This window comes from Lynx canadensis, chromosome A2 (genome assembly GCF_007474595.2).
Source record: "Lynx canadensis isolate LIC74 chromosome A2, mLynCan4.pri.v2, whole genome shotgun sequence".
In the NCBI taxonomy this organism is placed as follows: Eukaryota; Metazoa; Chordata; class Mammalia; order Carnivora; family Felidae; genus Lynx; species Lynx canadensis.
The window spans coordinates 25,757,635-25,780,252 of record NC_044304.2 but is presented as its reverse complement, the minus strand read 5'-3'; the positions used below and the strand labels follow the sequence as shown (position 1 = coordinate 25,780,252).

General features: G+C 34.6%; 1 protein-coding gene across 1 annotated transcript in view; it reads right to left on the bottom strand.

The window, feature by feature from the left end:
• The window catches only part of LOC115508410 (sarcolemma associated protein), a 151,793-nt gene that overhangs the window by 35,710 nt on the left and 93,465 nt on the right, over positions 1–22,618 (bottom strand). Inside the window, 8 exon segments of the mRNA XM_030307087.1 lie at positions 380–439; positions 12,819–12,881; positions 17,872–17,922; positions 18,385–18,435; positions 18,524–18,692; positions 19,745–19,882; positions 20,974–21,114; positions 22,453–22,524. Coding sequence (XP_030162947.1) covers positions 380–439; positions 12,819–12,881; positions 17,872–17,922; positions 18,385–18,435; positions 18,524–18,692; positions 19,745–19,882; positions 20,974–21,114; positions 22,453–22,524 — 745 coding nt within the window.

Genomic DNA, 22,618 nt, shown 5'->3' with positions numbered 1-22,618 from the left:
GATTTACATTGTGTTTAATTAAAATTTTATATCAAATGTAACAAATATCAAATACAAAACCTGAAAATAATGCTAGAAGCAAGACAGATCAGAACAAATCTTTTACTACCTAAAGAATCTACTTCAAGCATTAAAAAAAAAAAACAAAAAACCCCACACATATATACCCATTTAAAAATTAAAAAGAAACTTTCTAATTAAGATATCCTTCTTACAACAGAACTCCGACTATTTTATGATACCATTACTGGATTGCCATTTGGTGAGCTATAAGAAATAAATTGATGGTTAAAATACTATGACCTTGGAAATGTACACTAACATCTATTGTCCAAAAGAATAATTTTCAAAACCCACAGAAAACCCACAGAAAACAAACCTTTTGAAAGCTTTGTTTCTTCTACCACTTTGGTTAGATGCCCCTCGACGATCAGCTTCTCTGCCAAAGAAAATAAACGTTACTATCCAAGCCCAAACCGAGTAGCATTTCCCTGAGCGGGGCAGTGTAACACATTCCATGACCAAATTTAAAGATGATAATATTACTCCCATGACTAGGCTTGTACAAAAACTTGAAGCTGGAAGGAGAACTAAGAAAACTCGAACTATAATTATAACAGCACAATCAGATTAATGCAGAAATCTGGGGGCAGGGGGACAATTTGTCTTTTATTTTCATTAGTTTTTACCTTAGTCAAAAAGCCTAGACCGTTTTAAAAAGGATTCATAACAAATAAACCCTCTTTAAATCAAGGATATGATGTTGAAATAAAGGAATTCTGAGAAAGTATGTATTTAAATAAAGAATACAAATTAGGTTATGCCAATAGTTTCCCAATTGATACAATTCAGCACAGATGCATATATGACATGCTTCAGTAAAATGAATCATTTTAGAAGAGCCAAATATTTAAAGATATTAAAACAAATATTGTTTTGTTTTGTTTCTTTCTATAGGTGATTCTCTGTAAATGTATAATATACAGCTTCTTCATAATTTATTTAAATCCAGATTTTCATATTCTATGCTTCACTGAGAATGGTATCTATTCTAATTATCCCCTTATTTAATCCTGTATGCCAGCTGGTCTCCTTGAATTTACATGTTTGCAGTATATGAAGTCATTTCTCTATTCCTTCACTCTTCAAGTCCAATGTAGCTTTGACTCTATACCCACCATCCAACCAATGAAACTGCTCCAAGATTACTATAACCTCCAAAGCCCATGGCTCCTTTTAATAATTTTCATTTTGGGGGCGCCTGGGTGGCACAGTCGGTTAAGCGTCCGACTTCAGCCAGGTCATGGTCTCGCGGTCCGTGAGTTCGAGCCCCGCGTCAGGCTCTGGGCTGATGGCTCAGAGCCTGGAGCCTGTTTCCGATTCTGTGTCTCCCTCTCTCTCTGCCCCTCCCCCGTTCATGCTCTGTCTCTCTCTGTCCCAAAAATAAATAAACGTTGAAAAAAAAAATTAAAAAAAAATAATTTTCATTTTGCACAGGCTCCTTGCAGTATGTGGTACTATTTGCCCCTGCCTGCTTAAAAAAATTTTTCTTTAAGTCTAAGTAATAGATTTGGATAATTTTTAAAAGGTAGTCCTACAAGATGTATAATGTAAGCTGTCCTACCCATCTTCTGTCCTACTCTACTCCATTCTTGAATTTCACTTCCTAGAAGCACAACATTGTTTTTGAAGAAGGAACAATGTTTTGAGCGCCTGGGTGGTTCAGTCCAGTCCACTAAGCGTCCAATTCTTTATTTTGTCTCAGGTCATGATCCCTCAGTCGTGGGGTCGAGCCCCACATCAGGCTCTGTGCTGAGTATGGAACCTGCTTGAGATTCTCTCATTGTCCCTTTCTCTCTTGGCCCCTCTCCCCAGCTCGTGCTCACTCGCTCTCTCTCAAAAATGAATAAACATTAAAATACAATACAATACAATACAATACAATACAATACAATACAATACAATAATATTGTGTTGGGGTTCACAGGTGGCTCAGTTGGTTAAGTGTCTGGCTCTTGATATCAGTTCAAGTCATGATCTCACCACTCATGAGATCAAGCCCCATGCGGGACTCTGCGCTGACAGCACAGAGACTGCTTGGGATTCTCTCTCTCTCCTCTCTCTCTCAAAATAAAGAAATAAACACTTAAAAAAAAAAATAACATGTTGAGCATTTAGTGCATCCTTTCAGTTTAGAAGCTCCTATCTTCCATTCTGGGAAATTACCTTCTATTCTAACAAATTCTGTTTCATTTCTCTTCTCCCACTCTCTCCCTTCCTACACTCTGGAAATCTTATTATTCAGATGTTAGATCTTCCTCCTTTGTTTCTTAAATAAAACCTCAAACCAGCTCATGTCTTTTTTGTTATATTTTCTGGAATATTCCCTCTACTTTCTCTTCCAACACTAACTCAAAAAGATATATGCACCCCCGTGTTCACTGCAGCATTATTTACAATAGCCAAATATGGAAACAACCTAAGTGTCCACTGATGCATGAATGGATAAAGAAAATGTGGTGTGTATGTGTATGCACAAATACACACAATGGAATATTACTTAGCCATTAGAAAAATGAAATCTTGCCTTTTGGGATAATATGGATGGACCTTGAGTGTATTATACTAAGTAAAATAAAGTCAGACAGAGAAAGATAAATACCATATGATCTCACTTACATGTGGAATTAAAAAAACACACACACACACAATCTCATAGATATGAGAACAGATTGGTTGTTGCAAGGTAGGAGGGGTGGGGGTGAAAGGAATGGGTGAAGGGGTTCAAAGGTTAAAAAAAAATGACCTTAAGCATAATAATGCAGAACACAAAACCATATGTGAAAGGACAGACAGATCTGCCCTCATATAAATTAAAATTTTCTGTATGACCGACCACTCACTAAAACACAGCTAATGGGCCAGTGACAGACATAGAGAAAATATCTGAAAAATTAACAGATAAAAGGTTATTATTCATTCATTCATTCATTGAACAATTAATTAGGGGCTACCTACTATGTGCCAGATACTGTCTTATGTGCTGGAAACATCAGAATGAACAAATGACAAAATTCCTGCCTTTCTGGTTCATACATTCTAATGGGGTGAGGAGGGAGAGAGGATAAAGAAATAAACAAACAGTATGTCAGATGGAGGCAATGTAGAAAAATGAAGCATGGAAGAAGGAAAGGGAGTATGGGGATGGCAAGCGAAAATGTGAGGCACTTCAAAAACGAATAAGAAAAGTCAAACACCACAACAGAAAAGGGGCAAAGAATAACAACATTGAATTCACAGGCCAAGAAAAGCAAATGTCTAGTAAACATGTGGAGTTCAGGGTCTACTCACTGAAACAACGCCATAGCCTTATGCACTTATCAGTTCAGCAAACATTCAGTACCAGGAGGGGTGCGTAAAAGAGTAATCTTGTGTCCTTCTGGCAGGAGTGTAAACTGGTATCATTTTATTTTTAGAGGACAATTTTGATAGCACCTATGCAAATGTTGAAAGGACATGTCCTTTGATCCCACAGCCCCTATTTTATGTATTACCCTGGAAAGAGACAATTGTACAGATTTTCAAGGCAGCATTGTCTATATTTATGAAGGGAGTGAAAAATTTTTTTAGTTCTACCAGGAAAAAAAAAGGTGTTAATTAATCTTCAAGATCTCTGTCAACAACAAATTCACTTTAAATAGCATTAACTACCTGCTATATTTGCATAACTTCTAAATGTTGATGCCTAGTCTAACTCTCTCGTAGGTCTCAGAACATGTTTGTCTAACTACTTCCCAAACATCTTCACCTAGTGACCCCATGAGAACTTAATCTCACCATGTTTAAAATTGAATTTATTTTCTCTTCCTTTCTCTTGGATTGATTTGGTATCTCTCCTCTCTTCATCCATAGCCCATCATTCACATCTCTAATAAGCTATACTGCAGGTATCTATTGATGTCTACCTTTCCCAACATACTATGAACTCTTTGAGAAATACACTCATTCCTTCAAATATTTACCGTGTGTCAAGTGCAATACTAAGTACTTCTCATGGATTACCAAGGTAAATGTGATAAATATAGGAATTTAGAGTCTAGTGACAGCAGGAAGTTATCTCATCAATAATTTAATTCCCAACACAATTCTTACATATAAAACAGGTTCCACAAATGTTGTTACATGAATACAGCAAAATAATAAAATAATATAAATGCAGACTTTGAAAGGCATTCCAATCTTTCTCTAGTATGTTGAAGATCTAAGTAGCACCTTGTTTAAAAAATTATAAACATACATTAAGAGTAATTTATTACTCAGGGCACCTGGGTGGCTGAGTAGGTTAAGCGCCCAACTTTGGCTCAGGTCATGATCTCACAGTTTATGGGTTCAAGCCCCGCGTCGGGCTCTGTGCTGACAGCTCACAGCCTGGAGCCTGCTTCAGATTCTGTGTCTCGCTCTCTCTCTGACACCCCCCCCCCCCAACTCACACTCTGTCTGTCTCTCTCAAGAATAAAGAAACATGAAAGAAATTTTTTAAAAAAAGGGTAATTTATTACTCAAAATGCTCACCTTTAGGAAAAAATCTGAAGTCCCTACCATGCCTTACAAAGTCTATATTATCTAGCTCAGGGGTCAGCCAACTAAAGCCCCACAGGGCCAAAAACAGCCTGCTGCCTGTTGGGTAAATAAAGTTTTAGAGGAACAAAGCCAAATGTATTCGTGTACATACTGTCCTCAGCTGCTTTCCACTAAAATGGCAGAGTTTAGTAGTTGCAACTGAGAATTTATAGCCTGCAAAGCCTAAAATATTTACTACCTGGCCCTTTATTTAAAAAAAAGAAAAGAAAAGAAAGAAAACATTTTTATTGTTCTAAAAGTGCAGTTTCAGACCAGTTCTAGTTTTCACACAGTTTCTCTCTCACACACTCTTTCCCCAGATACATGTACTCCTCACTTAGCTTAGTCCCAAATCTGTTCAAATTCCCTATGTTACCTTTGTTGCTACCTATTGTCTTACATTCTTTTATTTTTCTTCAGTGGACGTATCACTACTTGACATGTTATTAGTTTATTAGTTTTTGTCTCCTCCAGAGACTGTAAACTCCATGAAGGCAAATCTTTCTTTGTCTTGTTCATTTCTGTACCCCCTACAGCTAAAATAATGCCTGGTATATACATAATAGATGCTTAATAAATATTTGCTGAATGAATGAACTGAATATCTATTTTTAAAGGGATCAAACTTGGAAAAATTATTTGAATGTTTTCATCATTCTAAAAAACTAAGAATTAAATATGCAAAAAGTTTTGCATAGTACTAGTATCTAAGTGCTAAATAATAATTATCTGCTGCTATTGTCACTATTGAAATATTTAAGGTTAGATGATCAAATCTGATGAGTCATTAGTGGCCTATAATCAAATAATTGAGGAAAGGGATACTGTTTTATTTTTTTTTAATGTTTATTTATTTATTCAGAGAGAGAGAGAGGGAGAGAGTAGGGAAGGGGCAAAGAGATAGGGAGAGAGAATCCTAAGCAGGCTTCGCACTGAGCAATGTGAGGCTCAATCCCACTCAACCACGCGGGGCTCAATCCCAGATCATGATCTGAGCTGAAATCAAGAGTAGGATGCTCAACCAACTGAGCTACTCAGGCACCTTGAAAAGAACACTGTTTTAAAAAAAGCTTCTAACCACTGGTTCTCAAACTTGGAGTGAACACTTCAATTCTTTGGGAGCACTAAAAGTCAGAGGCTACTCAGAGACTCAGACGAGAGCCTCCATATAATGATAAATGCAGGCCTTGAAAGAACTATTTGGCCTGGCACAACTGAAAGATAAAGTACAGGATTTTCTTTCTTTTTAAAAACTCCCTCTTTTTGATGGACACTCTAGGGAGATAATTATTCTTTCCCCCTCTTTTAAAACCATACTTATTTATTGTGACAAATAACATACAGAGAGGGACACAAAACACAAAAGTACAGGTTAATAATTTTTTTTTAAAGCAAATGTCTGTATGACTACAGCTCAAATCAAGAAACATAACCTAACCACAGGGCGCCTGGGAGCATCTGACTCTTGGTTTCAGCTAGGGTCATGATCCCAGGGTTCTGGGATTATGCTGAGCATGGAACCTGCTCCAGATTCTCTCTTTCTTTCCCTCTGCCCCTCCCCTGCTGACTTTCTCCCTCCCTCTCTCTCTCTGTCTCAAATAAAGAAAAAATAAAACAAAGAAAAGACCCTAACCACAACCCCCTAAAGCTTCCCATGTTTCCCTTTCCAATAAAAACCCCATAAAGGTAACCACTGTCCCGACTTTGTGGTATTTAATTTCTTGCATTTCTTTATAGCCACACTACCCAAATATGCATGTCTAAATAATACACTATAATTTTAGTGTTTTGACCTTCACATAAATGTAATACTACAGTATGTATTCTTTTGTGTCAGGCATCTTTCACCAAATATACCCAGTGTATATTTCTCCATTTGACTGCTGAAGATCTTTTGGGTTATTTCTAATTTTGAACTGTGAATGATGCTGCTGTGAATATTTTTGCATTTGTATCTGACATGCATGGGTAGGCATTTCTGTAGGGAACCTACCAAAGAGCATAACTAATGGGCACAGTAAGTCTGACATTGGAGAACTATCACCTAAGCATTTAATTTAATTGAAAAACATATGATGGCATTGCAGAAACTGTCAGATCTGGTAAAAAACTGATTAGAACAGAACCAAATTTATTTCTTATGGGTGATAAATGTAAATTATGTACTAACTATATTTCTATGTGGCACAAAATAAAAATAAAAAACAATGCATTCAAAAGAAGTGCAAAGGGGTCACTTGAGTGGTTCGGTCGGTTAAGCGTCTGACTACAGCTCAGGTCATGATTGTGGTTCGTGGGTTCACACTCCATGTCAGACTCTGTGCTGACAGCTCAGAGCCTAGAGTCTGCTTAGGATTCTGTGTCTTCCTCTCTCTCTGTACCTCCTCCGTTCACGCTTTCTCACTCTCACAAAAATGAATAAACATTAAAAAAAAAAAGTGCAAAGGGAGCACAGGTGTGCCTAGACTGGATTAAATTCTTCAAGCTGAAGAGCCATTTTCCTCACATCACAGCTACAACCAACTAAAAGCAGAATATAAACTCAAACGGCACTATTCAGATACTGCTGTCAGCTGCCTAGAGATCTTAAGTGACAGAAGAGAAGAGCAGATCAATATAAAAGAACTACATATCACCTATTTGTAACTGCCGACCTGGAAAATATATTTAAGTCTGAAAGTTACGTTTCATTCAAAAAATAATGTTATCACTTGGGTATCAAAATAATGTGCTAGAGACCACATTTTCTAAATGGCATGTGTACTAGTAATTAAAAAGTTAGAGAATCTTTAGATTGTCAGGAACATATGATTTTAACAAGAACAATAAAACTAGCTCAATCAGCTTTCACTGTCTTGTGACTGGGAATAAAAAGGGGAAAAAAGTTACTCCTGCAAGAAAACTCCCACTAACACTCTTTCCAATCTCCCCACCATAAGTTTTCTACCTATTAGTTAGCATATATTTCTGTGTGGCTGGCATTACTAAGAGTACTAGTAAATATGATCTCATTTAATTCTCATAATAATCCTATGAAGTAGGAACTACCATCCCATTCTGTAAATGAGGAAATTGAGGTTTAAAGAAGTTATACCGCCCATTCATACTGCCAAAGAGGAACCAAAACAGAATTCACATCTAAGATCCTCTGATCCAATTCTAAATATCATAAATGAAAATGAACTACAAGTCACCTAGAAAGTCATTAAAGGGACATACAGCAAAGAAACTGACATTAGAATTAACATCAAACATAACAAAGTAAAAATGAACAATCAGCATTCAACATCAAACCCACAATTTATTTCCTTCACAGAGTAGCAGTTCACAAAATAGAAATAAAGCTTTAGAACCTAAAGCAGGGGAGGCCTAACCTTAATAGGACAGACTTTTACAAAAGTATTAGTTTTTGCAGCAAAATAAAATTAATTAAAGCAATTCCTGCTATAGAAGATAGTCTGCTTTTTCATAAAAACAGTTCCAGAAGCTACTTGTCCTAAAACCTGAGAATAAAGAACAAAAGAGAAAAAAGTTGAGAATTCATAGATTGAAAGCTAAATAAAATGAACCAATTTAAAGAATACAGAAACAGTTTTTTAAGAAAGAAGCAATCTACATATCAAAACACTGTTGGCATAAATTTAAGACTATCTGCTATGCAGTTATACTGGGAGAAAATCTGGTAGAAATGTTGGAAAGTTAGCTGACTGGGAACATGATTGGCACAAATAAACAACAAACAAAAACCCTCCAATATATCCTAGATTGGTCAACTCTAAATACAAAGAAATAAAAAATAAGTGGGGTGCCTGGGTTGCTCAGTTGGTTAAACGTATGACTCTTGATTTCAGCTCAGGTCATGATGCCAGGGTCGTCAGATCAAACCCCATGTCAGGCTCCGTGGTGAACATGGAACCTGCTTAGAATTCTTTCTCTCTCTCTTTCTTTCTCCACCCCGCCCCCCACCCCCTCCCAAGCACCTCCTCTGCTCATGCACGTGCTCTCTCTCAAATTAAAAAAAAAAAAAAAAAAAAAGAAATTTAGCAACATCTAGTTTAAATTAAGAATCTTCCTATAATGGGGACATAAACTACTATGAGCAGGGAACCACACCAAGTGTATTCTACTCTTTGTCATAACTAATCTGCTTTGGCTTAGGGAAATAAAATTTAAAAAATGAAAATTAAAAAATCTGTTTTAAGTGGAATATGTGATCAGAATAACCCTGAGATTGTTCAGAGACGCTGATCTCATAGAGTGATGAAAAGTAAACAGTCACGGAGCAACACTGATTCAATGCATTACTCCAAATAAGGCAATTTTTATATGAGAGCAAAGCCCTAAGAGAAAGAAGAGAATGAGACAAACACACACAGACAGTGACTATAATTTCAAAAGGGGGGTGGGAAGCAGGGAGAGAATTTTTCTTAAATCGGGCAAAAAACTTAAATAAGACACAAAATATTAAGAGAATTAGACTTCTGCTTCTAATAATAAAAACCATTAAGTCTCATAGTAACCATGGATTAAGAATACAAAGATATTAAGTTTATTTCAAGGCACTTGTTAACTCAGTCATTAAAAGCAAGATGCCATTTGGGGAGAGGGCAGTTTGTATGTACAAAGTGGACCACAGAAGAAATTTTCTCTGGAAAACAGCTGTGATGCCTCTGCCCTCACCCAGACAAACAGTAGCAGAAGAAAGTACAGGCAGTAGTCTGGAGAAAGCTGTCTTTCACTCTATGCCCATGAAGTGAGTCTCCATGTCCTGAGGTTCTCCACCTTTTATCCTTTATCTTTGCACTCAGCATACGCATTAATCAGATGACAGAGTTCATAGGACACATATGAAACAGATACAAGGTGCATAATTTGTTAACTCAGAAAGCACATTTATCAAACACAACAGTCTCAATGTATTTGTCTTTTTCTTTTTTTTTAAGTTTATTCATTTATTTTTGAGAGAGACAGAGACAGAGTGAGCGGGGAAGGGGAAGAGAAAGAGGGAGAAAGAGAATCCCAAGCTGGCTCCTCTCTGTTAGCACAGAGCCCTATGTGGGGCTCGAACTCACAAAACCAAGAGATCATGACCTAAGCCAAAGCCAACAGACGCTTCGTTGAATGAGCCACCCAGGTGCCCCTCAACTTATTTGTTAAGTTTACACTGTAAACCTTGAGTAACTAAAATTTGCAGAGGGAACAAGGAATGTGGAATTCTGCTCAAATCAAACTTCTTGCCTGAATTCCTTCAGAAGAAAATATTGCTAGAGCTTTTTAGCAAGTTTTATTAAAGTTACTTGTTAATTCTAGATTTTACATGGTATATTTTTACACAGAAAATTACTTCATAGTCCTGGAATTACACAAAGGTTATATTTAAATCTGTTCAAAATCCAATCTCTTTGCATGGGATTAAAAGCTTTTCTGCTAAAAGAGAATTAAAAGAAACACAGTCTCTTTTACCATAAAAGGAAAACAAACTGAAATGTGTTCCAACTCATTTAATTTCATCAAAATCACCTTGTAAATGGAGACAGCCAACAACTAAATCATTCTCTTATGGGTTCATATACATAAACCGAAAAACTCTGTTAATATATTAAAAAGACATGAGGAATCCTACAGAAGTGAATTATTTGCTTTCTAATTTTAAATTTAGAATTCACAAGGTGAATTTGGACTATACAACAAGCACAGTAAACAATGAAATCTAGGTACTTAACATCTGCTTTTTAAAAGACCGGAAATAAGGGGTGCCTGGCTGGCTCAGTCAGTAGAGCATGTGACTCTTGATCTCAGGGTTGTAAATCCGAGCCCCATGTTGGGTGTGGAGATTACTTAAAACTAAAAAATCTTTAAAAAGTAAATAAAAGACAGGAAAATAAGACTATGAGGTGTCACTGCTCACAGAATATAAACTTCATGTTCAGGATCATAAATCAGTTCAAGATGTCTATCAATTAAAATAATGGCAAAAACGTTTGTGTGAGATTATCAAAAAATAATCCAAAATTATTTTGAAAGTTCACCTGAGTAAGATTTTAGTTGAATGTGCCTTGCTTGCCATAATACTAATTAAACACCACAATTTCTATACCAGCAGCTTGTCATAAAATAATGAAAATACCCCTTCTGACAACAAATCAAATCAAAGTTAACTCTTACTATGCCAACTCTGAGTATCCAAATTTAAGGAGCCATCATATTGGAAATTTCTGAGATACAACGGTATCCTCATTAACCAAACTCTTGCTACTTGCTACCAAAACTCAGGAACTGGGCAGATTCAGATAATGGACGATAGGACGATACCCCCAGCTATATCCCTAGGGATATACATGAATTTACAGCCCAAACTTCCACTGTTTGCACTTAGGGACCCAATGGATTCAGACATCTAGGAATACTTGTATTTTATTTTTTGTTCTTTGGTTCATTATTTCTTTGCCCACAAGGAAAGCATTTTATATTCTCATTTCTCCCTCTCTATACCACATCTAACGTTTTCCCATGCCACTGCATAGTCCTTGTAAACAATTTAATTGGCTAATATCCATATTGAGGGGATTGCTGTAACTTATAACTTCTGCTCTATCTCTGATTGTTTACTGGTCCATTTGCCCCCCGTAACTATGATACAATAAAAATCTCCAAACATCTTTTTCTTAATGTAAAACAAACATCGTTCTGTGTTACAACTACAGCTAAATATTTTACATACACATTTTATAATATTTTAAATGATTTTTGCAAATTGTAACTTAGTAATAAGCTTTCTTTTTGGATAGTTCTCTGTTCTTGTTTCTTTGGGCTCAAAATACAAGCCCAAAAGTTTAAAATAAAATTAACTTATTAAACAATGGTCACATGTAATAAAACAAAGTATAAGATCCTTCCCCTAAAGATTTATATTTTAAATTTTATATTCTGCTTTTAGTTGGTTTCAGTGGATACCAATTATTTTGCCCCAAATCCCCATGCCAATTTCCCATAAAAGTGAAATTTAGTAATCAGAAGATAACAAAAACATGAACTAATCTTTGCTTTATGAGAAAAATTTAAAGGACAAAGGAATATGCCATATTTATTCATTAATTTTCCCCAAAATAATATTAAACTTATATTCAACATAAAATGGACAAAAATAGAAGCTCTTCTAAAACTACTAAATGAAATTCCAGGTTTCCTTAAGGCATCTCTAAGGAGTATATAACACTGGATCTATTGAGTTTGTGCCTGCTATAATTACCAGGTGTGACCCTGACAACCCCCAAGTGCCCCTGAGATTGGGGGGGGGGGGGGAGAGAAGGAAGGGGAAAGAATCACATATGCTTGCATATCCACAGAATAAATTCATTAGCATAAAAACATGGAAAGTCACTCATTTCAAAAAGAGAGCAAACAGGGAGAGGAAAAACAACCAAGTTGTGTGTCTGGTAGGAAAAAGTGTAGATATCATCAGTAAATCTTTATTACACATAGTGACCTTTAATTGTCACCAAGAGGACCAAGAGAATATCACAACCTCATGATTTAAGCAGCCACATGATTTTCAAGTACGAGGAGATTCATGATACTCTGGCTCAGAATTCAGCAGAGGTCTAAATCACCTCAAAAGCTAACCTATCTTTAAAGTTATTATTAACAATAGGCTTCCCAAGGGTAGGCGGTTGATGTCAGAATGTAGGACAATCTATTCCTATTCCTTCCCTAGAAAGCTCCTGCTACCTTAAGGGTCATCTTCAGATCTGAGTACCCAAACTAAATCACTGTTTTCATGGCTTCATTTAATCATTTAAGAAATTTACTTAAGAAATCCAATTCCAAATCTGTGATAGAACTAGAATGTAAATAAAACAGGCTAATGTTATTACGATCTCTTAAGTGTCCACACAGAACGTTTAGGTGCTTGACATTCTATTTCATTCCCTGCTCAACAACAATTTTTTATTTAAAAGCTTTAAATTTCCTCTTTTTTGTGGGCAATATGAAATCCATCTTTGAAGGCAAATGCCACAAAAATATTTTTCTCTAAAGAGAGAAGCCGAACAGTATGAGAAGTATCGCTGCTGTCTGAAGATGGCCCTCTGTGCACCTTCTACCATAACAAACACATTGAGATCTTCATTTTTCTTCTCATTTTTCAATGTTAGCCCCTGACTTCATTAAAATCAATGTGAAAAATACTCTGTACTCACTCTGGCATTCTATGAATTGATGAATAAAAGTGCAGTCCCCGCCACTCTTTGAAAGCAAGTGCTCTAATAAAGAAAGAAACACCTTTAAGGATATAGTTTGTTGCTGTTTTTGAAAAACAACAGCAAAGGTAGGAAAACTGAAATGTATTGACATGAGTAACTCTAAGATTCATGAAAGTTTAATATATTTTTAATATTAATAGCAGACATATTTTAGAGTTAATAAAGCTAAATGACTGAAAATTATAATTATATTCATTAATTTGTACCCTGACTGGTTAGCTTTTAAAGGTGCAGTTTCTATCCAAAGAGCTCAAGAAAACCATAGACATATATTGCTTTAAAAAGCTTCTCTTTTAAAATATACCTTTCTCCATGACATTTAATAAATACCTGTAAATAATTTTTAAATTTTATTATTTGTTCTTACTGAATTAATTGTCAAATAACAATTCTCTAACAGTCCCTCTTCAAAGTTATTCTTCTTAAGAGGCAAAAGATAAATATTTGAAGAATACCACAAAATAATGCCCTAAAATTTAAGAAACTAATGCAACATTTCCATTTTTGTGCTTTCATTTCACAAATAACCTTGCATTTGAGTCATTTAATCTGTACTTTCTTTTTTTTTTATTTTTTTTTTCAACGTTTATTTATTTTTGGGACAGAGAGAGACAGAGCATGAATGGGGGAGGGGCAGAGAGAGGGAGACACAGAATCGGAAACAGGCTCCAGGCTCTGAGCCATCAGCCCAGAGCCTGACGCGGGGCTCGAACTCATGGACCGCGAGATCGTGACCTGGCTGAAGTCGGACGCTTAACCGACTGCGCCACCCAGGCGCCCCTAATCTGTACTTTCTATACTCTCAAAATATTACACTGCTTATCTCTGCCCAAATGATTAAAATCAATGTCATGCATATTTTAAAATAAGAGCTTGGAAAATGGTTTTGTTCAGGTCAAACATAATTTGTTTTGTTTTTTTTTAAGAGTAAAGAGAATCAAAATCTAACAGTAGAGAAAAGCTTCAGCTCTTTTCTTACAATAATCTTTATCTATTTTGACTCAGAGAGCTAACTTCTAAATCTGGATAACATCTTTCAATTATATCTCTGGATTTTTCAAAACTACTAAATAGACTTTGGAAGTTCAGGTGTTAAAAATATATCACAATATGATGACTATCTGGAAGGTGGGAAAGCACTGAAACCTGTGAAAGAGGACATGAGTTAGTACCACTCTGACTGTGAAAGCCTCTTTTCCTTCTCATTTCAACCCATCTCACTCTCATCATCTCAACTTTGTTTGAGAATCAGGCATCTCCTACTCTAATCACTGGTTAGCTTCTCTTGACATCCTTACCAATAGACACCTTCTTTACCTTCATACTCAAATCTATCATTATCTTTTATCTATTTACATGGTACACAGAACTTCCAGTCAATAATTTTATATATATGTATATGTATGTATATATGTATATATATATATGTATATATATGTAATAAATGTGTGTACATAGTTGTACATAATTGCATAGTTATAGAGTTATACTATATACAGATAAAATATAGCCCCAAAAGGAAAAAAATGGCTAACTGCAACAGATATTTTTTTAAAAACCTAGGGGCGCCTGTGTGGCTCAGTCGGTTGAGCATCTAATTCTTGATTTCAGATCAGGCCATGATATCATGGTTGTAGGATCAAACCCCACATCGGGCTCCACACTGAGCATGGAACCTGCTTAAGATTCTCTCTCTCTCCCTCTGCCCTTCTCCCCTGCTTGTGTGTGTACTCTCTCTCTCTATGTATAATAATAATACAAAAGATAAAAGTAAAAAAAATCTAATAAATAGCACTTGCTGACTGGAGCCAAGAAATCCAAAACAGAAGCCCTCAGTTGAACAGTAATTACCAAGATCAAAAGTTGTTTTACATAAATCGTATCTAAGCTATGATAACATTTTCAGAACTCCAACTATACAACATCATGGTTAAATATGAAAACTCATTTGAAATCAAATTTTAACCTAAAGGACCTTATGGAACTTATTTGAAACAAAATTTCAGACTATCAACACAGGACTTTAGATGACATTTATTAATGCAGTACCTCCCACCATTACTCATCAAGCCTCAAATCACCCTTTTATCTACTCTGATTTTACTATCTGGACCCTACATTAAAATATTTATTATACTAGTTTAGATAAAATTCAAGATTAATATATTATTATATATGTTATACATATATGACTTCTATAAAGGCATTTTCTAAGACACATGAGAGAAAAATCTTTTAGATAGTACATGTAAAGAATTTGGATCATGACACTTTTAATACTTGATGACTTGAATTCAGTTCCTTGGGAATTCACTTTGCCAAAACTATAAAAGATGTCACTGAAAATCCAAAAAAAAATGAGATACTTAGGGCGGGGAAGTCAGGGGGCAGGGAAGCAGGGTTGTAAGATCCCAAACAGGGTTGTGGAAATGCAAAGACCAGACAGATACAGAAACATAATAGAGAACTGTGCTACTTAAAATGGGTTTATTTATACACATTAGTTTCCTATAAAATTTGATTTTCTATACTATCTGTGCTGTCCAATACACATGTTCAATACACATGTGGGTACTGAGCCCTGAAAAAAATGGCTAGTGTGAATTGAGATGTATTGTAAGTGTAAAATAAATACATACTGGTTTCAAAGACTTACTAAGGAAAAAAGGTTGTGAAATAATTCATTTATAATCTTTAATATTGATTACATGTTGAAAGAATATTTTGGATATAGTAGGTTAAAGTAAATAACATTATTAAAATACATTATTAACACTTTACCTGTTTCTTTTTATATTTTTAATGTGGTTTCCAGAAAATTTTAAATTATGTATGTGGTTCCCATAATATTTCTATTAGATAGTGCTTTTCTATACTAAGATATATTCAAATTACAATCATTAGATAAGATACAAAAAATTTTATAGTATAAAACCTATGCTTGTAGCAGCTACTTTACGTTTAAGTAATTTGAAAAATAGAGTTTAACTAGATACATAGTATTAATCTTAACATCTCCAGACATTTTTAAAATATTCTCTTACAACTATACTTGGCTCTCTACTATTTAAAGACTAATTTTAGTTAAAATCATATCTGATAGCATATTATGGTTATGGATTTTTGGTAATATTGGAATGCTGGATAACTGGTTTACTATTCTATAACAAATGATTCAGAACAAATCCATCTTACTCCCAAAATCCACTGCATGCTAAATCTGGTGTAATGAAGTTTTTGTGCATATCAACATATTTACTATTCGGTTTCATTAAAGATATACTATTGGTCATCCCCACAATGATTTATCATCACTAAAAAACCAAACATACCAGCAAGGGAAAAGTTATAGTAAGAAGTACTTTAAAGTATCCAAAATACCTTATTCAGTCTTAAATCAAGGAGTTGTCTACAACTATTCTCATCTAACTCAATTGGAATTGACAAAAAAACTTTAGCAGTAATCTGACAACTCTAAATAGTATAAAGATGATTTCGTGTATATTAAAGGGTTCTCTTAACTGAAGGAATAGCATGTCCCCAGCTTGAGTTAACACTAACATTATTAATAAATACATGCACCAATCAAACTGGTGATTGGAATAAAACGTGTTCATGCCAGAAAGAGGAAAAAAAGGCAAATAATGACAACAAAAAATAAAAATTCATTTAATGATAAACTTTTAGAAAATGAGGATTAAGTCATTTTATATATGTTCACTAAATATAGTTAATAAACAGAAATATTAGTAATATTAATAAAATTAGTAATATTAGAATATAAACTACACCTTTAAAAATTCTCAAATCGAAACTCAAACTGGAATTCTAAAATATCGATGTAGTTTATAAAACATATACAGAATAGTCAACAATGATTAATGACAATAATTTCTAATTTAGAGTTTCGAGATTTTTTTGTAGAACATATGTAATATCATTAGGTCTTGAGCTTGCAAGCTCACATATACATGATTATCTAAGCCTATTTTGCCAGTTCCTAATTAAAAACCAAACAAACAAAAACAAGAACAAAAAAAAGCACCTCCTAACTTTATCAGAATTGGTTGCTGCCCAAGAACTATAAAGATATCCCCTGATACATGAAAAAAAAAAAAATTTAATTAGAAGTTCTGAGTATCGACCTTAACATTTTCCACTTACTTCTATATAAAAACTAAGATCAGAGGTACACATATTTGTAAACACAGAAAATAATTTTATTCATTCTGCACTTCAAGCGTCTAATGCAGGATCTGGCACATAGTTGGTGCTCAATTAATGTTGGATGGATGGAAAGGGGAGGGTGAATCGGGATCTTCACAAATGAAGGAATGTACAAGTCAATGGGTAAAAAGTACCCCATGCAGTAACAAGAAAACCAATAGTGGCTATACATTTTTGGCAAGAGATAATGCAAGCTATCCAGAAAGAAAGGTCACAGTGTCAAGAACTAATAAAGGATTTTTCAGAGAACAGAAATGGCTGGCCTTGCTTTCTCTGATTAAAGAAAGAGATGTACACTATAAAGAAAGTAGCTTCTATGACATATCCAAGAGCTCAGTGGGCTGTTAAGTAAACTCTTGGCCAGGGATGGGGCATGACACAAACATTAAAAATAGAGGCCCCATATTCCCAGGAAGCAGTACTTGATGGAAGAAAATGGTAGTAGAGTTCTTTGAAAAATATATTGGGGGAGAAACCAATTATTATGCTATATATATAAACCAATGCTAACGTTGAACTTTAGCAGTTTCCTGTTATTTAAATAATTAAAATTTCCATATAACAAGGGATATCTAACCAAAAATCATAGCATTAAGAATTACAAAATAAAGGGAAGCTTTTTTTTAAAAGCTGGGATTCAATGGTCTATGAACAGCATGCTTTTTGTTCCAAAAAATGAAAACCTTAAAATGCTGATCTCTCTATCCTGCTTGAGGAGTAAAAGGATACCATGAAAGAAAAACATTTAAGTTTTTTACACTACCTTTTTCTGTGCTCCCATTTATTTTAGGTAAGAAGTCATCAACTTGTATCCCTAGGATTAAGACAGTGTATCATTGCCTGATCAAAGAAAGAGTTACTTTAAAACTGGTCTCACGGCATTTTTGTATTCCTATTTGCATTAAGACAGTATAGAACACTTTGAATTTATTTTTCCAAGAAGGGTTCAACGGGCCATTTTCTATCCACTCAGAGAAAAAGCTACAACTGCCTAGAAGCCTTGCAATGAACCTCAAAAGAAAAGAATCCTGCGGGGCTTGTACTTTCCTTATTTAAATATCTCTAAGTAGAGCTTCTCAGACGCACAAATTTCATCTTAAAGCCTAAACAATGGTGCCCACTGGTGGCAATCAAGCATATTTTTATAGAAAATTTTCTAAGAGTGTGGATACATTCCACCTAATACATAGAAAATAAGTACCCAATGAGACAGTAAATACCAAAAGTTCAATGATAAAAATTCAGCTTTAAATAAGAAATTTGGTGACACACCTACCTAAGCTGCTGCATTCTTTAAGAGTTTTCTCCTGAAGATGTTCTAACCGTACTGTAAATGAAAGTCCAAGAAAAAGGTATTTCACAGATAAAAGAAAAAAAAAATCAAATCAAATCAATTTCTGGATTAGCTAACTTACCTTGTAAAGCTGTTAGCCTCTCATTGGTAAAGTCATTATCAGCTTGCAAAGCTTCTATTTTTGCCTGGAGCTCCTGTTCTTTTTCTTCCATTTCATCTATTTTATGTTGTAATTCTTTTTTCTCAGCTTGTCCCTTCTGTTGGATTTCTTCTTGTTTTCCTTCTGCTACCTGTTGAGAAAGAAAAAAAAAATCAGTTATTTCATAGTCTGAACTTGCTTTTAGAGGCCCAAAGCAGGGCTGCTTTTATTCACATAAACTTCTAACAAGAATATTCAATATTATAGAACATATTTGTAAATGTCAAAATGATGTCAGAAGTAGTCTGCATTGGGGTCATGCTTCTAGGTAACTAGAAAAGAAAACCTTGTAGCAGGCAAGCAGGACGTAATGATAATGGGTCAAAATTTAAAACTCCACAGTTTTCAAGAGGGAAATATATAAAGTTTTCCCCTGAAATTACTATTGTTTAATCAGTTTGTAAGTTCTAAAATGTAACTTACTCTGAAATTTTAAACTAAATTGTGTTCAGTTGAAGGAATGATGATCATAAGCACTTTTCAAAATGACCTCCTTTTAACAAGACCAATCTTTAACACTGTTAGAGGTTCGCCAACCACACAGAGGATGCCCTGGTCTTCTCTAAGAAATATTTACCTTCTAGCCACTGAATCGTGGTTTGAATGATATAAAGATGGGACTTCACAAACTCAGTTATAACATTTTAAAGGACCATCTAGACATTATGGTCTGGTCTGCCCTTATCCTAAACGTCCTACAGCTAATCTACAGGGAGCTGCAGCTGAAGCAGTTAACAGCATCCCTAGAGGCTACAAGGGTCCACTGCAGATCACTCCAAGGTCCCCTCAGGGCTTGTTCCAGCACTAACATCTGCTTTTGGGGCTGCCCAAGGAGAAGCACATTCAAGTTTTTAAAAGGTCTAAATATCTTGGGGTTTGTGGATTTGCATCTACTTCCTGTTATATATTAAAAGATGCCTGTTGTGAAGTACTATTTATTTCCTTCCAAAGGAAATATGTCAGCTTTTACAGTCTTTCAGCTGTCTCTGGCAATGGGGTTTGGGCTAAATGGAAACTTATTTTTACTACAAATTTCAACCATTATAAATTTTATATCAACAACTATTCAGCAATACCTAACATCTTAATCTATCCAGTGTGTTAGGGACAATTAACATATTTTCAGGTTGAGTAAATACATACCTTTAATTTATCAGACAAATCTTTAATCTCATTTACTGCTCCATTATATTTATTGGCTAATTCTCTTAATTCTTCCTGAGTCCGTTCATTCATTTCTTTCAGATGGGTACATTCATCTTCAGTATTACTCAGACTTCGCTGTAATTCAAGTTTACAGATTACTGATTTAGAATAAATGGCGTGTTTTAACTTCAACTTGTAAAAAGTATAATTCTATGGGCTGTTCTAAATTAACCTTCATATAAGACTGAGCTAAATAACATAAGAATTTTAATTTACTTTAGGTATATACTAAAACAGAAAATACAACAAAAAATTTGAAAAACGAAACAACAGAAAGGGGGCAGGGAGGAAAGGATGTTACTTTTATATAACTACTCTTTTAAAAGGCCACTGAGAATGACTTTTAGCCTTGAAAATATTTTAAGCTTAACAATTCCTGAAAGCAAGTTTAATAATATGCACAATCAACTTAATAAGAAAAATAGAAGACAACTAGCAACTTTCTTGCATGTCAAATTAATGACACGAAAGTGAATTAGTTATTATGGGATGAGGCTTTTACAGAAACTATTACTATACTATATGCTATATAGTATGTACTATATATGGTATTTTTATTATTGTGTTTAAAATGGGCATTTTAACTAAATCCAGTAACAAATAACTTCTGTAGTAATTGTGCAGTGGTTCAAAGGGATGACCTCCACTATCAACTAGGTCATTTTTAAAGCAAGAATCACATTTTGATTGTTCCTAAAAGACCTAGAAAGGACCGTAGAGATATTTTCCCCTTTGACCTCCAAAGTTAGACACAGTTTTCTTCTCTAGAGGATGGGTAAATAAGAATAGTGGTGATGTTCTCCACCTTACAGTGACTATCCTCAATTTGAAGGAAAACAAAACTAGGTGACAGGAGATCGATTCCCTGGCACATATCATGGTCCACTGTGTGAAGGCTGAATCCTAAGCAGAATGCAAATTCTAAGACTCCTTGATTAGCCTTTTATTTGCCCAGTCACTGACTAGGGACCACAAGCACCAAAACTCACATGGTTATGCTGAAAATCCCTAACAATAAAAACAGCATACTACCCCTTCCCACTTGATAGATGGGAAATATTTCCTAGTAATATAACACCCAAGTTTAAAATGTTCTAGAATATGAGCAATTTTAGGCTAAAAATTTTTAATCATACTACCAAAGTATATTTGTTAAATTAAAATACCTCAACTTCTGAAAGTTTTCTAACCACTTCAATTTTCTCCTGAAGAACCCGCCTCAGGGACTCTTTGGCTGTCGTCTCATAGTTGTGTTTATCCTCCTGTAATGCTATAAGTTCCTTCCGTAAACTATCTTCTGTTTGATTCTAAGATTAAAAGATACTTATAATTATAACCAAGTTATTGTTTTTAAGTATTTATCATTTGAAAAAACAACACATTATTATACTCTTTGAGTTTTATATTAAGGTATCACTAAATCCAAATGATGTTGGCCCTGTATTAACTGAAGCTTGAAGCTGTATTGAAAAGTTTCATTAGTGAATTATGCCTTCACAAATATATTAATTCACATTTATAATTTAAAAAGTCAAAGGAAAATACGAATTTCTCAAATGTACAAAATGAATTGAGTCTCCAATTTTCATATTCTCTGTAAGCCACAATATTTCCATTTGTCTACAAAAATGATCTCTTACTTTCAAAGGGGCCCAGCATTTTAACACAATGGTTAAACCAAAAGGAATAAGAGTACCCAGAAGAAAAAGCTGATTCCAGAGGCAGGAAATGTACAAGATGAGTCTGGAACATCTTGTCTAAAATGACAGCAGGAAGCTATGAAAGCCTGCTGAGACTGTACCAAAAGAACACAGGCACCAAACTGAAAAAGCTATGGTTCACCAAAGATGGGATAATTTGAACAACAATAAGAACAACAAATGGAATAGGTTGAAACACATGAAATATATTTAACTCTAGTTTGGAGAAAAGAAAAACACTTCGTGGTCATTCTTTGGTGGATGACAAAGAACTAATTCATTATTTTGAAATCCAGTAAATAAAAAGAGAAAATCACTTATCCTGCCTTCCCTAAAAAAAAAAAAAGACTTCAGGTAACAAAATAGTTTGAGAGGGGCATAACAGAAGTATTTATAGAAGTCACCCAGCTATAAATGAAGGAATGACAGCACTAAACCTAACCATTTTTGCAACCCTTAATAATGGATTAGGCAAGGGACATCAAAGATTGCTAATATTTCAGAAAGAAGGACAACTAGACATTATGGTGCCTTTTGGTGAAGGTACACAATACTATTCATGAAGTATTGTTGGCAAAAAAGAGATCAGATCAAATCTCTAGATCAAACTACCAATTTATGGTGTGGGAGGGGAGCTAGAAGAATCGTTAAATAACAGTCTAGGTTGAGGGAAATTATAGAGGACAAATGACCCAGTTTCTCCAGCAAATATCAACTGCGATAGAAAAAAGAGAGTTCTACATGGATATTCAATATACAATTCTGTCCTTATATGTATGTTTGGAATTTCTTATGACAAAAGACTTAAAAGAATGGAGAAAATGTATAAATGTTTTAGAATGTACTCAAAATGACAAAGAAATGAAGCTACACAAAAAACTATGCATTTTAATGCATAATTTATGTTTTTTTCTTTATGAATCCTTACTTGAGATTAATACCTACTTTAGAGCATGCCTGTAATTGGTTTCCCATAACTTCTAACCGTGATAAGAGTCTATCTTCATCTATTAAAGCCTGTTGAAAAAAAATTAAATATAAATAAAATCCCAAGGTAATTAAAAAATAACACATATCAAAATGGTTGCTATCGCCAAAAAAAAAGATGTAA